The 17,785-nt window shown below is 35.6% G+C and overlaps 1 protein-coding gene and 1 long non-coding RNA gene across 2 annotated transcripts in view; one reads left to right on the forward strand and one right to left on the reverse strand.

The window, feature by feature from the left end:
• LOC149542240 (uncharacterized) overlaps positions 1 to 17,785 on the forward strand; it is a 196,840-nt gene that overhangs the window by 50,025 nt on the left and 129,030 nt on the right. The window lies entirely within an intron of this gene.
• Positions 1 to 17,785, reverse strand: part of LOC149542241 (alpha-L-arabinofuranosidase 1-like) — a 142,058-nt gene that overhangs the window by 17,923 nt on the left and 106,350 nt on the right. Inside the window, exons 6-9 of the mRNA XM_089797246.1 lie at positions 3,579 to 3,648; positions 593 to 738; positions 410 to 455; positions 233 to 285 (exon numbers count right to left, since the gene is read on the reverse strand). Coding sequence (XP_089653372.1) covers positions 233 to 285; positions 410 to 455; positions 593 to 738; positions 3,579 to 3,648 — 315 coding nt within the window. The remainder of the gene's footprint in view (positions 1 to 232; positions 286 to 409; positions 456 to 592; positions 739 to 3,578; positions 3,649 to 17,785) is intronic.

The raw sequence follows: 17,785 nt of genomic DNA on the forward strand, positions 1-17,785 counted from the left end.
ACAAGGAATTTCACAAGGAGCATAATTTTAGTATGATATTGATTTTTGAGATCAATATCCATAAATATTTTGAGCGTTAGTGAACCTAAATGCAGTCATTCTAGATCAGTAACCTAATTTTCTTTGCTTCTGCTATGATATGATGATGATTATTTTTTTTCTCTTTTGCCTCACTCTTTGTAAGTAGCTACCCATGACCAGGTTTGAATGAGATACATGCTAAACAACTGACCTGAATGAAAGGATCAATAGTTGCAGTTGAAACCTCATCTGTGTGGCTAATACCTGCAGAATAACCATTATGGAACAAGATATTCATAACTTGAAATATGTGAAAATTGCATATATCCTAATTGTATTCTAATTATATCCTCTTTTGCTATATTTGTTTGAGTTTATAAATTGGTACCATTGTTGAAGACCCATATTGGCAGTGCATTTAGATCCTCAGCAAGCTTACCAATCACAGTACCAAAAAATGAACAGAAGAATTAGAAAGATACGCAGAAGACAACTATGTTCAAAGATGAATTTGAGTCTTTATTACAAAAACGGCAAAGCTAGTCAATGCAGGAGAGATGAAAGTGTATACTTGAAGGAACTCATAGTACCCTAGGCCATCATCAGTCCAATAGTTCCAGACATCACCAAAATGACCAGGCCTCTCTTCCCATGGTCCAATTGACTCTTTCCAACGAAATGCATTTCTAAGCCACTGTCCCTCCACAAAACAACCACCTGGAAATGCAATTAATCAAGAGAAATATTTCAGCAATCTGACTTTCATTCTTGTCACAAGTAATCATTATAGTTTCACTTGATTGCATGGTATATTGTTAGTTCTGCACTTGGGAACTCCCAGGATTTTTGAAAACCAAAATGAAAAACTGATTTTTCTGCAATGCTATGAATATATCAAATTAAGGTTCAAAAATTATTAATGTTTGGTCATGCAAGCTACCCTTTTTTTCTGTATAACATACATACCATAATACAGCCTGAACCCATATAATGAAGGAAAAAGCGATTCCTTTGTTCATGACATCTACACTAGGTTTTATAAACAAGGTGTGATATGCTCATTTTGTTTCTTCTTAATTACGACTTACATACAACAAAGTTCTGTCCACTTATATTTGGCACCTCCTGACTAACCTTGAGAGTTATGATCTGCAGTGCACTTATCAGGAGGGCAATGCTGTGGCAGATGCTATGGCCAGCTATGGGTTGCATTTTCAAGGTTTAAGGTGCTGGGGGCAAATGGATCCCATCCAAGAAGAGAGCCGTACCCTTATTGAGAAGAAACAAAAGTTTACACAAGGAGAGTGGTGATCAATTTGAAATTCATGTATTTCTATTGGACATTGTGGGTGGTGTCTATATTAAGGCGGGACATGGGTTTAAATTTGATTTTAAACCAAAAAGGCTGTGATGGTTTTTATTTTAATAATAATATTGGGGATTGGAAATGGTAGGATTTAGCAATTATGTTTTTTAGTAGACGGGAGCCAGTGAAGATTTTAGAGGATTATGTCACTGTTAGATATAGAGTGAGTATTTATTATACTTATTAAACTTTCAAATGGCTTTTTGGAACACGACCCCAAGGCTTAGGTGGCAATTAAGGAAAGGAAAGGATGACAGTGAATGAGGAAATTATATTGCCATGGCTAGTGGTCTTTCTACGGATGGGTAGAAGTAGCAAAAGGTCACGAAGGTTACTAATGAGACCGGTATGAATAGGTTCTCCAAGAGGACTGAACAAACAGTGAGATTCAGAGGTTGGTTTAGCTGTGAAAGTCTCCTGCCCGCATGGAGTGAGGTATGTTTTGTGCTCATGAAATATTTAACCATAGAAGGTAGCTTTGGTGTCTGCTATTACTACCATTTCCCATTGTTGAAGCACCTTAGGCACCATGATGAAATTTCCATTCTGTTTTTTCTGCTACATGACCTAGAAGCCACTATTGTGGATGTTAGGGTTAGAAGAAAAAAGGGGAAAAGTTATACCATTTTACATCAAGGTCTCATTCTTTGACTTCATAATTTTCATTTGGCCCTAGCTCCAACTTGTTTTGTCGTTAATAATTAGGACCCGCCTTACTCTCTTGGCAATGGTGGGGGGTTGTACTATGATCCACACCCTCGAGAAACCCTAAAAAGAATGGGACCCAAAAGATGGAGAAGCCGAAAATAGACAAAATGGAAGAAATTGACCTTGTAGATTTTGGGGATGAAAATGATGCCGGTAGGAGATTTGGGAGGTTGGCCAAGAGTAGGGCTGGGATGAAGCAAAAAGCTTGTAGGAATTGGGAGATGGATGAGGAGACGGAGTCAGAAGCCAATGAAAGAAAAGGGAACAAGGAGAAGAAAAGAACAGGGAAGGAGGAAGAAGACGAGGGGACGAGGATTGAGGATACTAGCTCGGTGTTAGAGTAAATCAAAACCAATAAGACAAAGAAGAAAGTTAGCCAGGACACAACCCATGTGTCTGCTAGTTTCACAATGAATACGGTGGATTCCACCTCTAATGCTAGTCCTTCGAGGAAACAAAAAGATAATTTGCCAATGATGGCTACTTCCCTTGTTTGGGTGGAGAAAAATGATAAGAAAATGGTTTCCACTAACCCCATGGTGATGTAGGTTCAAAAGATGAAGGCTATGAAAGGCAATTGTGCTAGTTGCTGAGAACTGATCGTGTTGATCAAGGACATTAAGCAGGAGATGGCAGTGCTCAATGATCGATTCAATGCTTTGGATGAGAGTTTCATGACTCTATCTAAATCTTCTTTGAAGGTCATTCATGTTGTTGCCACCATGCTCTAGTTATTGCAACAAGAGAATAAGGACAGCCATGGTGCGAAGGACTTTGCAAAAATTTACGGGTTTTTGGCTGATGACTGGGCCAAGATCTTGCTCGCCAAGAAAAGAAAAGAAAAGGCCAAAGTATAGGCCTTCTGTTTTTTATTTACTGGTTTATGATGGACCCCTGCCGCTGGTTTTATATTTTTGGCCATTTGACCTTAAAGATTGTTTCTATTTTTGGTTTAAACTTTTCAGTAGACTTACTGGAAGATGCTTAAGTAGTATAGCTTATATGTTAGCATCTGGTTTTGTTTTTCTGGGTCAGGTTCTCTGTTTTATATATAAACGCTGTCAATGTGCTGTTGAATGGTTTGTCTATGGTGATCTACTGAGGGTCAGCCCCCTTGTTTTGACTGCTTTTAATATCAGAAACGAAGTTCTTTCCAAATGTGCATCTACATTTCAAGACTAAACTTGGAATCATTTAGGTTAGATTTGCTACTTTACCTACACTCTAACAACTTTGAAGAATAACTTAGCGCACAGTTCACCCCAGATCTTTTTCCTTCATGATTGTTTATTTAATTTTAAATTTATTATCCATTTGGTTAACTCAAATTTCCTTCTTGTTTCTGCTATAATTTGACTAAGGGATGTTTTGATGAAATATGTGATCATTTTTTTTGAATTTGGAGAGCAGCAAATGATTAAAGATATTCATATCATTCATGAAGTGCAATGTTATACACATTCTGAGCTACAATCAAATGCACCTGGAAATCGAATAAATTGAGGCTTGAGATCGACTAGCATCTCTGCAAGCTCCTTCCGGAAACCATGCCCCTGTGACAGGTTAAAAACAGTGGACATAAATAGAAGAAACAAATGTTATTAAATTATTAGCACCCTGTATGCAAGCTATCTTAATTGTTAGATAAAAACACTAACAGTGCACATCAACAAAAGAACGAATGGAATAGATTCAAAAGGATATCTTGGGTTGTTGCTTAAGTTCCATTATCCACTCAGAAAGGAAATAAATGTTTTAAATGGGAGATATCAGGAGCCAGAAAATCCAGAAGTGGCATATATGATATTATCATGATATAATGTTCCTTTCTACAGAGTACACCAAAGTGACTAATCAGCCCATTTGATTCCCATAGGCTAAAGTAGGGAAAATGACAATTCATCCACATAATTATTTAATATTATCTGACATAAGTGATTTATTAATGAAGAGCAATAAAGTCACTCTTCCCTGGTTAAATTTAAAATATCAAAAGAGTGAGAATTTGAAACATCGATGAAATTGTTGAGTACACAGTTTAATCCAGAACTATCAAGAGAACTTCCCGGGATTGCTATAAGAGAACATTTTATGGCTAACTTGAGATATGCTTGGATTATTTCTGTTGTTGATTTTGGAGAGCTTCTTAATGCTTTTAAGCCTAGGACAAACACCCTATGGGTAATTGGATTCACTCATGCAAATATTCTATCATAGCCAGTTTGTTGGAGGAACAGCACAAATTTTTCACAGTAGGTTGAATGGATTGTTTTGTCAAATTTGTGAAGTCTCTTGTAGATACAAATTTTCATACTTCAAAGATTTATTCATTTAGGTGATTTTGTGCTGACCATTTTTGAGTTGGACCTAGTGCAAAAGGGATAATAAGATGCCTTCTCTTCTTATGTATTTATGTAATGTCCCCATTTTGGGTGAAAACAATAAATAAATTTAAATAATAAATAATAAATTGTTTCAAAAAGAATAATAAAGGACAACTTTAGTTAATTACTTAAAAGTGACTAAATGCCTGAATATTAAATATTTAAGTCACTGTTGGGAGTTGCAAGGATAAAGTTTTAAGAAGTGACTTTCTTGAGAGAGGTTATGTATGTTATGTAACCCGATAATCCTACAGGTCTGAATGTGCAGTCCGCACTTCATCTTCTCACCTTGGATATCATATGATTGGCATTAAAGTCTTATACTTTCCTTTGTGAGCCGGCGATTTCTAAAGGATGTGTTGATATTCATTACTAATCTAACACATTGTGTTAGATAGTAATTAATATGTTTTTCTTTTCAGATCTCCGACTTCTACAGAGAAGTATATGCCGATTAAGGAAGGGACATGTCCCTTTGAGGGACATGCCCTTTAGTGATGATATATAGGTAGGTTATTGTTGTAGTTTGAGGGACACACAAGTACATTTCAGTCTGCTCCTTCAAGCAACAATATCCAGCAAATTTTTATTGTAGAGATAATTAAAATTTCAGATCAGATCAAAGGTTGACTATTCCGAGCTACATCAGAGTTTGAGAAGTTCAGTATTCACCTCCTAAGGATTGTTGGTAAGTCTGATCAAAGCATAGAATTTGCAGATTATTTACGATGTATGGAGGCTGAGGGTTCATTTGTAATGGACTGAAGATTAACAGCTTGTTAATTTTTCTCTGTAGAGATTCTTTTTTTGGTTTGTGCTTGAGGCCAAACCCTTGCCTGTTAGACAAAACTCCCAAAGGATTCTGGAGTTGAGAATGGGAACCCCCGTGCTTCACAAGATTAGTTCCACACAGGGATCACTTAAAAAATTGCAGTTGTGGGCTTCAATTAAGACAAAACAAATGAGAACAAAATCAGAAGAGGACATACTTAGAACACAAAAATCAGAAGTAGACAAAATGAATAAAAGCTGAGTTGTAAGGGCTTATCTTTGTTTGTATGTATGTTTGATAATTGGGCAGAAATAAAGAGTTTTACAGTTTACTTAATGGCGAAGATGGAATTTTGAGGTTGCTATTCTGTGTGTTTCTTTTACATCATTTAAAATGACAAAGGCAGTTATTGAGTACCGATATTGTCTGTGCTAATAAGCTTGCTGTTGCTGGAAGTTTGAGTCTATATCAGACCCGTGGATGATGATTTCAGACATTTAAGAACTAGTTTGAGCATTCTTGGAGTGTTGTTTGGTGTGTGAAAACTTAACAATCTGATTGCTCCTCTTGTGACCTTGTGAATCAACTTTGGAAGATTAATTTAGAAAACTGATGACTCTCTTACTTCTCAGAACTGCTGCATCAAGTTTGCATGATTGTAATAACTTCTTCCCAGACATTCATAACATTGTTGATTGTTGTGTAATTTCTTACAAGTTTTCAATGAATGAATCTGAATACTTTCTTTGAAGAGCTTGTGATAAGCAATTAAATGAACAGTTGAATCAAATAATGAAATCAGAAAATGCATCAATAGTGCACCATATTCACAATACCAGATATATCATAGTTGATACAGCAGTGTTGTCTTATTTCATGTTGGATGCTGTTTAGTTCTCTTATTGGGCATTAATCCTGAAACTAATGAACCTACCAAATTGTTACATAGGCATTCAAACTAGCAAGACATTTCGCAAAAATTTGGTGGAAATTTGCAATTTTGCATACAAGGCGTGAAGTTTATTCAAGATTGGAGTGTTATTCTCATCTTGTAGAAACTTAAGCTAGATGCCACCTCTAAGAGAAACATTAGCCAAAAATAGTGGTTGTTCCTGGGTCGACTGGTTATTTCTTTTCTTGTCTGGAGGCTTTTTCTGAGTAAGGTTGTGCATGATGGAGTTATTGGTCGCCATTGTGGATTGGGAATTGAACATTGCTTGAGGAAGCTTCATTTGGAGGAGTTGGATATGCAACAAGTTCGAGTAGAGGAAGAAACTCCTCCCTTGCCACCATGCATAAGTCTTTCTTGGTTGCATGACACTGTTCTTGGGCTGTGGTTTTACTAGCACCAATCTGACCCTAAGGAAACCTATTGTGTCACAATTGCACTAGCTTATATATACCTATATGTATAATATGCCGAAAGTAATCATTCTTGAGGCACCTATTTTCATCAATTCCAATTGAGAAATAACCTTGGGATTTAATGAAAACAGGTGCCTTGAGATCGATTACTCTCGGCATATTATATATATATATATATATCTGTGTGTGTGTGTGTGTATAAGTTAGTTTTATGTTCTTTGTATTAATAAGATACAAGGATTGAATCACATCTCCAGATCTGCGATCTCATAAGAATGATTATTGTTAAACTTAAGGAAAGTTCTTATTTAAACCTTGATTAGTAATCAGGCCTGTTCAATAGATCTAAATCGGTGCAATTCAAGTGACTTATCTTGAATGGACATGTCTCCACCATGTATATATCTAACTTAACTGATCTGCCAAATAGATATTGAAATCTATTAATATTCTATTCTACGAGCAGATTGACCATTACAGTTATAATCCGAATTATAATCCGAATTTAATATTCAGCTTTTCTAAATATTGAATATACAATAAGTTGGAGATTGATTCAAACCTTCATACTCAGATCTGAATCTGCTATTCCTTGTTAAGGAAGATTATTAATTATACTATTTGGAAATCAAATTTATCTAATCTGATATAAATTTAATTACATTTACATCTTGTGATGTAGAGGAGAATTTGCCAGTGAGTTGTTTGACAATTCATAACACTAGAAGCAAATAAGTCATTTCATCCCATGACTATGATGAAGCACCATTAACCAAGGTTGGATCTTTCTATTGTGACTACATATGGAGTACTATCACTTCTTTTCTAATTTACACGGAGAGGATTTAATGATGCAATGGTGTGGGTTGGCTCTGAGGTTGTACCATCCTTGGTGGGATGGGTAATCACCATATTCATTAGATGGAAGCATTAGTCATAGGTACTTTTTGATGGAGACTTACAGAGTCAGTACATCCATAAGAGTGTAGTTTACTGATTCATATCTCCACATAGAAGATGGATATAAGTTCAGTTTCCTTTGGGATTCAAGTGATGATAGGGTCAGCACTAAAATTTGTGTAGGTCCCATTGGTTGACTTCACTACTTTTGGCATGGTGAAATTGAGATAAGAGTTGAGTAGTAGAAGTCGAAGGATGTTGTTCTTGGAAGACTTACATTTAAAGTTTGGGATCCTTCCGATGCATCAGGATTTTGGACAAGGTTTACAAAAGTGTTTTGGTTGTGTACATGGTGTCAAGTACATAAGGTTTTACTTGTGACCCTTATGTGCATGACCACTTTTAGATGCACAATTCTGTGGCACGTGTTAGATATCATGTTTGATAGTTCACCTTGAGCACTTTTGGGAAGTATACTTTGTTAGCTTACTGAGTTGCTTCCCTTTGAGTTGTTTCCTCCTATGACACTAGTTGTTGGTATTGATTTGGTACGATATGAACTGTTAGTTATTCTAGTTGTGTTGTTACAAGAGCTAGTCGGTATCAGTAGGGACATTACACAATTCTTCCTTGGGGATCTAGGTAGACTATTGTGTTAATTTGTTTTTGAGATTGCAGGAGGGTGGATTGTAATGTCCCCCTTTTGGGATGATATGGTTTATGATTAGATTAGCGTATTATTGGCTCTTGAAGGCTAGGACTCGTGGTCAGAGGGTCCCAATTGGTAGTGCAGGAGACTTATTCCTACCCTAGAGGTAAAAAATGTTTAGGATTCTTCTTCACTTAGTTCAATTTGGCACATTTACTATTTATCAAAGTTACACTGCCTTGGGGGATGGTGTTACATCCCAATTTTTGGCTCAATTTAAGAATTTTCATATAGTCATTGAGGTTTCATGTGAAGTTAGTTGATAGGTAAAATTAGTTACAATCATGTGAAATGGTAAGATGGTTAATCATTATAATTTCATATGAAATTGCAATGACAGTTAACCATTATGATGATACTTTAATATTATCATGGAAAGTTGGTTATTCATCATGAATTCATAGGAAATGATTGGCGGGTAGCCGTTATGATGGTTTATGAATAATAACTACTACGGTAATTATGGTTATATTGAGGAATATGACATTATCATGGAGAATTTCTTCCCAGCAGGAGCATGTCGAAGGGGGGAAGCATTGTTAGAAAGGAGTTGGGCATGAGGGGCACTAGGTGGAAGTCCTAAACCACCATGACCAAGGATGAAACGACCAGACAAGAAAGAAGAACAAAGGATGACTATGAGCTAACCAATTAAATTAAAAACATTACAAAGAACTTTAAGAAATATTAATTTCATTGTGTAATGATCTCTGTAGCTACCATGTCTTGGTATAGTAATATCATGTCTATATTGATACTTGGGTGGGTATGAAATATGTGAAGTGACATTATTACACCAAGACATGTTGGACGTATTTTGCCAACCTTGCTTTTATATTTTCCTTAACGTCGGCATGGTCTTTTATTGATTGCTTGGTCAACCTTACTGTATTTTGTATTCGCCACCTTATGGCATCGAGCTATCATATTCATATGGATATTTCCTTTTGAGTTTTTAAAAGTCTTGCAATGTTCTTGCCACCTCAATCTTGGTCTAACCGACCCAACACAAGAGGTCATTTTCCATCTTGGCTGATACTTGTTCTTATTTATGCTCTTGATCATGCCACAAAAGCTCCTCTCTCTTCTATCTCTCTGCATATTTGTTTCGAGCATTTCAGATTTCTATGAACACCACACTACAGTGTTACATGTTTTAGCTCACACAAAAGTGATTATCAGAGATATATTGTTAGAGCCGAAGCACATGGGCTAAGCCTATGATTGTTCATCAGATTGTTTTGAGGTCTTGGTGCCAATTACATTACAAATTTCCATATTCATCAGATCGATCGCTGGGGATCAAGTCATGCTTTGTAAAGCCTATTGTATTTAATATGTTTTTATCTTTCCTATATATGTCGAATTTCTCATCTCTGCTATTAGGTTCTTTTCCTATCTGTGAGTAAAGAGCCGAGCGTATTTAGTTCCATGATGATCTTTTTGTTCACCAATATGCTCTGCTAGTGTGATTTTGTGTTGTATTTCTTTATGATTTGAATAAAGCACCATATAGGGGCATAGTCGATATGTCCTTGAGATGGAAATCTCCTCGATGTGATAAAGAACAAAAGTAAAGGCATATTGTCTTATGATTCCATAGGTCGTTAAAGACATGATATTTGGCTAAGGAATAAGAGGTCATGAAATACAAAGATTTAATATAAAATTTCCCAAGTATTAAGGACCATCATGATCGAGCTAAGGGAGGAAAGAATGGTAATAATCCTGCAATGAAAGAAAGAATATAATCAGTATAAACATCTAAATCAAATATAAAGATAGCTCATGGAGATCCATGTAAGGATCCTTTTTGTCAAGTCAAGTGATGGTTTGTTACTCTGGCACTAGGTTTCTCAAAGACTGGTTAGTGGTGTCCCAGGCCTAATTCTAGGGTAGGGAGGGCCTTTCTCAATTGAGATTGTGTGGGGATATTCAAGGGTCCGTGGTTGGGAAGTTAAGCTCTTGAAAATACTTCTCTCCACCAGATGCCAAGACATGCACAAGATAGAGATAAGACATGCATTCAAATATCTACTGGTAACAAGTATTTTACTTAATGAATTTGAAACTTTCAAGTTGAAGATATGTTAGATTGATTAGTATTGTTTGATCAATTAATCTCTTCAATGCTTAGAAATTAGTTCCTCTTTAATGTATTCAGAAAAATAGTTAATCAATTGAGTCTCCAATTGAACATGAAAACGTATCTGTATGCATGAGATAGACTTACTTGATGGTTGTTATAACTGTCCTTTATGTCAGTCCACAATAATTATCACATGTCATCATAGTTAGAAACAATACATACTCAAGCTTCAATTCTTTTAATCCTCTTATAATCACCAATCCAAAGAAAAATGATAGAATTATTGTTGCTCAAGTATAGAAATAGTCTACTTGAGACTCCCTCCTGAACAAAGCCCATTTTGAGAATCTTTTCCTTAGCGTGACCGAATTACTACTTCCCTTGTGCAAACTCCCTATTTGCTTGGTTGTTTGAATGAGTGATTGAAGAATTAACTTAGTATGTATTATTACAGATATGTGTTATTTGTAATGCTTTTGAATAAACATCCAAGTTTCTCATATATTAAGCAATTAATATGTTTAAGCCTTAATTCATTACTTCTCCGTTAAACTCAACCCTAGGAAAGCGTGAATTTACTTGTCATAGGGCACTTGACACCAATACATTATTTAGATCTATTATATGTCTCTCCCTACACAACACCAACCAATCATCTCCTAAGTTTATGAGAGATTCAAGAATAGCCTACAAATTAATTTCTTATTATGCTTATGTATTAATTATATAAAGTTTATAAACCATATATATAATATAATTATAATGCATAATATTTAATTTACATTTATACATTTTAATAATTAAAATGTAAAATGAGTTTCTTTTATGGATTGGTATGTAAATGAGTTTCTTTAATAATAATACTAATTCATATTTATTTCATATTCATATCAATACTAATTTCATATTCACACACATATATATCAACTAATTTTAAAAGGAAAGATCTTATCATAATTTAATGGTTTAAGTTCCTTCCTTATCCTACGTAGGAATCCCTTTTTTTCTTATAATTTTTTATGTACCTTAATATTTTTTTATACTCTACTTTGGGTAATTGCTGTTAACTTTAATTAATTACTTTTTCACATTTCAATGTCATCTTTGCATGAGTGCTGATTTCCGTTTCTCCAAAATGTGACGTGGACCAATTTCTTGCATTCCTTCGAAAGGTTGTACTTCCCCTTTTACTATTGTAATCTGCCATCTCTATCTGACACAATATTCAATGGTAATCCACAGATCCGAACTATCTCCTTGAAAAAAAGATCTGCAATATATGATGCATCTTTAGTGGATTTGCATGGTAGAAAATGTGTCATTTTGCTAAATCTATCTACTACAATAAACACACTATCATATCCTTTTCTTGTCTTTGGTAAACCCATAATAAAATCCATGTTTATGCTTTCCCATGATTGACAGAATAGGTAGCGGCTGATATAGTCCAGCATTAGTGCTCTTTCCTTTGCTTTGTTGACAAATAGTGCACTCCTCTACATATTTTCTTACATCCTTTTGCAGTTTTGGCCAATAGTAATACCTACGAACCAGCTCCAAGGTTTTGTCCAATCCAAAATGACTAGATAATGCCCCACTATGCTTTTCTTGTATGATGTTATCTCTCATTAACCATACAAAGCTGTCCACCTTTGAGTAATAACCCCTCTTGAATCAGAAAATCAGAATACTCATGATTGTACCTATCATCCAGGTTAGTACATGCTTGATAAATGTCTTTGAAATCATCATCATCATCATACATATTCTTCAAAGCTGGAATTCCTACTGTTTTCAACTGAATTTCTGAGATGGTTAAAACCCTACTTAATGCATCAGCAACCTTACTTGAAACTCCCTTTTTATGCTTGATGGAAAAAGTAAAAACTGCATTGTTTCCACCTATTTCATATGCCTATGACTGAGTTTTTCTTGGCTATTGATGAAACTAAGGGCCTGGTTATCCATGTACACAATGAATTCTTTGGACAACAAGTAGTGTCTCCATTTCTTGAGGGTTTGGACAAGGGCATACATCTCCAAATCATAAGAAGAATACCTCTATTTAGCTACATTGAGTTTTTCACTAAAGAAAGCTATTGGTCTACCCTCTTGACTAAGCGCACCTCCTATTGCTATGTGGCTAGCATCACATTCTATTTGGAAAAAATTACTAAAATTAGGAAATGCAAGGACTGATTGTTGAGCTACTTTCTTCTTAAGAAGTTCAAAGGCTTCATTTGCTTCTTTTGTCCATACAAATCCACACCTTTGTACTCCTTTGATAGTATTCAAAATAGGTGCACAAATCAAGCTGAAATTTCTAATAAACATCTTGTAAAAAGTTGCTAAACCATGAAAGGTTCTAACTGCTGCAATAGTCTTAACAGTTGGCCAAGAAAGTATGGCACTTACCTTATCCTGATACATCTTGAGTGTTCCTTTGGATACCACAAGCTAAGGTATGTCAACTCTTCTCTCATAAAAGTACACTTCTCCAAATTAATCATTAGCTTCTCCTCCCGTAGCCTTCTTAATATCATGTCTAGGTGCTGCAAATGCTCCTCCTTTGTATTGCTGAAAGTTAAAATGTCATCCAGATAGACTATAACAAACTTTCCTACAAAGTCCTTAAGAACCTCATTCATGAACCTCATAAATGTACTGGAAGCGTTAGACAACCCAAATGGCATCACTTTCCATTCATATAATCCCTCATTTGTTTTGAATGTTGTTTTCCATTCATCCCTTGGCCTAATTCTTATTTGATGATACCCACTTTTTAAATTAATTTTTGAAAAATATCTTGCCTTACCTAAATAATCAATCAAATCTTCTATCCTAGGCATTCGAAATTTGTACCTTATGGTGATTTTGTTGAGTGCTCTTGAATCCATGCAAAGTCTTCAAGTTGAGTGCCATGCTGTTGAGTGCCACTTAATCCATGCATTCCACTATTCGGTGACGTAATTTCTTAGGTATCCTTCTAACCATTTGTTCACCACCTCAATTTGCCCATTAGTTTGGGGGTGACAATTGGTACTTGGAGTCAGTGTTGTCCCTGCCAAGCAGAAAAGTTCTTGCTAGAACTTGCTAAGGAATTTACTATCTCTATCACTAACAATATTCTAAGGAAGGTCAAGGAGTCTATAAATCTCTTTGACAAATAACTTGGCTATCTGGTGTGCTTTATATTCTGTGGAGATAGCAAAGAAATGAGCATATTTTGTAAGTCTATCCACTACTACAAAGATGATGTCCTTCCCTTGTACTTTTGGAAAACCTGTTATGAAATCCATAGATATACTTTCCAATTTTTGGTTTGGAATTGGTAAGGGTTGTAGTAATCCTACTAGGTGTGTCAATTCGGTTTTATTCCGCTGACATGTCATACATTCTTGTACATGTTTCTCCACGTCTTTTTTTAAGCCTTTCCATGAATATTTTTCCCTGATATGTTTATATGTCTTGTATGCTTGGTGACCTGCTAAGGGACTGTCATGATATTCTTTAAGAATTTTTCCTTAACTTTGAGTGCAGAGCCAAAAATACTTGTCCTTTATACAAAATGATGTCATTACATATTTTAAAATCTTCATTGGTTAAGTTTCCTTCTAATATGTCCCTTGTTTGAGAGTCATTGGCATATTCTGCTGAGATGTCCCATTTCCAATCTTGTGTAATGTTGGTAATGCTATTGATATGTGGACGTCGAGAGAGTGCATCCACGACTTCATTGTTTATTCCTTTCACATATTCAATATCAAAGTTGTAAGCTTGAATCTTGCTTACCTATTTCTGTTGCCTGTCATTAAGATCTTTCTGATTTAAAAAGAATCTAGACTATTATGATCTATCTTTATAATAAATCTTCCACAAACTAGATATTGTCGAAATTTGGCTAGAGCATGCATGATAGCTAACATTTCCTTATCATATAGAGAGTAATGTTTTTCTGAATTATTGAGCTTCCAGCTTTCAAAGGCAAGTGATCTTTTTCCTTGCATGAGTACTACTCCTATCCCTTCTCCTGGTGCGTCACATTGCAATTCAAATGGCTTGGTGAAATTTGGGATGGCTAAGACTAGACAAAAGCTCATGATTTCTTTAAGTTTATCAAAAGCATGTTGTGCTTCTTCGCTCCATGTAAAGGCTCCTTTCTTTGTCAAATCAGTAAGGGGGGATGCTAATTTGGAGAATCCCTTGAGAAATCGTCTATAGTAACTGCATAAACTCACAAATCCTCTGAGCTGGGTTAGTGATTTGGGTTTTGGCCAACTTTTTATGGCACTGATTTTTTTATCGTCCACACTTACTCCCTTGATACTGATTTTATGCCCTAAATATAGAATTTCTTCTAAACCAAATTCACATTTTGAAAATTTGGCGTATAAAGAATCTTCTTCCAAGATTTTCAGAACTTCCTCAATATGGTGAAGGTGTTCTTCCCAAGTTTCGCTGTAGATGAGTATGTCATCAAAAAATATAAGTAGAAACTTCCTTAGCTGCTGCTTGAAGGTGTGATTCATGCATGACTAAAATGTTGTTGGGGCATTGGTAAGACCAAAAGGAAGGACGAGAAATTCAAAGTGTCCATAGTGACACCTGAAAGCTGTCTTGGGTATGTCCTCTTTTCTCATTCTTATTTGATGGCAACTTGAGCGTAGGTCAATTTTTGAAAAGTAGTGTGCTCCATGTAGCTCATCCATTAATTCATCAATTCTGGGGATGGGATATCTATTTTTTATCATTTTCTCGTTTAGTGCATGATAATCAATACACATTCTCATAGTACCATCTTTCTTTTTTACTAGTCCTACAGAGGAAGCAAAAGGACTACTGCTAGGTTGGATATGTCCCATTTCCATTAGTTCGTTAATGGTTTTTTCAATCTTTTCTTTGTACTTCTAGGGATGCCTATAAGGAGTAGTTATTATAGGTTTAGCTCCTTCCAATTCTATGGGATGTTCAAAACCTCTCTTTGGGGGAAGACTAGGAGAGATCTCTTCCAAAACCTTTTCATATTTGCTTAATATAGGTTGAATATCAACATTAATTGTTTTTTCTGGGGAAGCTGATTTATCTAAAATCATGCATTGTGCTAACCATTTATCTTGGTTATGACTGAGTATCTTTTCCATTTTCTTGCAAGTCACTACTTTTGGGGATCCATCAAATAATCCTTTTAATGTAATTTCCCTCCCCTTGTGATTAAAACAAATTTTTGAGTTAGGGCCATTCATAATGAATCTCCCTAAAGAGTTTATCCAAGGCATCCCTAGGATAATATCATTCTGAATGTTTGCCACATAGAAGTTTCTTTTGATTGTGTGTCCTCCAAGGGTAACTTCTAATTTTGGTACAATCCTGGTACATTGTTCGATGTATCCATTCCCAAATGCCACTTTGAATCCACTGAATTCGTTGGTTTGCAATTTCCTTCTGGAGACAATGTGTTGGCTAATAAAATCATTTGAGGCGCCTATATCAACTAAGGCAATAATTCTTTTTCCTTTGACTTCTCCTTTGACTCGAATGGTTCTATTCCCATTCCCTTCTAAGATGACTGCAAGAATGCCTTGTTCACTTTCACCAATTTTTGTTTTTTTATTGGTTTCCTCTCTTTCCAAAACTTCTTCCATTAGGTTCATTCAGCCCCTTTTGCATTGGTGACCTCGATCCCATGGTTCTTTGCATTTGAAACAAAGATTTTCTGACGAAATTCTTCCTTTTTCTCACACTGGTGATCTCTGTTCCAAGGTTTGTTGCAAATATAGCATGGCTTCCTTCTATCATTTTTTCTAGGTCCCTGATTCTAATAGGATGGTTTTAATGGAATGTTTCTATACCCTTCTCTAGGTGCATTCGATTCAATTTTCTTGGCTTTCCGAATAGCTTCTTCAAGGTTTTGAGGTTCAAAGGGATTTGCTTGGATTTTTATAGATTCTTTAAGTCCTATAAAAATGAATGTGAGTTGCCCTTGAGACAAGTTTGCGACCATTATGTTAAGGTCTTGAAATTTACTTACAAATTCTTCTATTGACCCTATTTGTTTAAGACGAGTGAGTTCTTGGTAATACCATTCAGGATCCCTTAGGTGAAATCTATTCATCAACTTTTGAATAAATTCACTATAGGATGTTATTTTTTTGAGCCCTAGGGAGTTTTGGCCATAGTACCACCAATTGTGGGCTGAACCTCTTAAATGAAGTATGGCAAATTTGATAGCACCCTTTTATGTCATTGGACTATAGGATAGGTATGTGTCTAATTTTTGAACCCAAGATTGAGCGGTTTCTTCTCCCGAGCCATCAAAACATGGTAGTTTTACTTTATTAAATTTCTCTTGGAGGTTTTTATCTAAATGATTTCTCTTCCTAATTTCTAGGAGTTTAGATTCATAATACTCTTTAAAAGGGATGATTTGTCTCAAATTGGGATCTAGGTTAGCATACATTTGTCCTATCTCCTCCGCATTATATGTCATTGGTTCTTCTTCTTCCATCGATTCTCTTGGAATAAAGGATGGGAAGGTTTCCCGTGGGACCGAGCTTTGTGACGAAGGTCCATTTATTGTGTTTTCTTCATGAGTAGAGTGATGGTCCCTTTGTGGATTTGATCTTTCATTCTGGTTATTATTATTACTTAATTTTTGGATAGCTTCTAGTATTGCTTTATTGGAGTTTTCTGTTCTTTCAAATCTTTCATTAGCTTGTTGATGTTCTATTAAAGTCCTTAGCTCTTGAGCTATTTGTTTGGCAATTGTTTCTAGTCTTCTTCACGGTGGCAGGATTAGGCTCTGATACCACTGCAATGTCCCCACTAATAGGGTTAGTTAAGGACAAGTAATACCTACAAGAATAAACATTAGAAACACAAACTAATTATGTTATTCTACCCTCTAAGTTAAAACCCGATCTTAAGGACGTCTCGAGATTGGGCTTCATAACTCATAGCTACTTTGCTGTCATCTTGGGAGTGCACCCCTTAAGACCCTTCTTGGATGGGCATCCTCTATCCAAGGCCAACGACATATGCATATGTTTGACAACATCATAATATTATGGAAACATGGAGAATTCTCAGCCATGGGGTCGGTTCAAGGTATTAATACCTTGCTACCCTCATGCTTCGAGTTTTACAATTCTCCAAATTGATCAACGAATTATTATTTGATTTCCATGCATGGGGTTAATTATTAATATGTTAATGTGCATAGATTTATTTATAATTGAATTTATTTATAACATAATTATCACCTTTGGTGATGCTTTTAATATAAATTTTAATTCAAAATCAATATTTAATGTACTTGTGCTGACTGTGGCTATTAGTACTGTTAGTACTGGGTACTGGCGTGCTGTCCTTGCTGACATGCTTGCCGACCTGCAGATTGTTGGGTGTACATTGCTGAGGTGATGGCCCTGCTTGTCTGACTCCGTCCTTTCAAACGCCTTTATTCTCCTTCATT

The sequence above is a fragment of the Cupressus sempervirens genome, chromosome 8 (assembly GCF_028749045.1).
Source record: "Cupressus sempervirens isolate cs-2001-9-10 chromosome 8, ASM2874904v1, whole genome shotgun sequence".
NCBI lineage: Eukaryota > Viridiplantae > Streptophyta > Pinopsida > Cupressales > Cupressaceae > Cupressus > Cupressus sempervirens.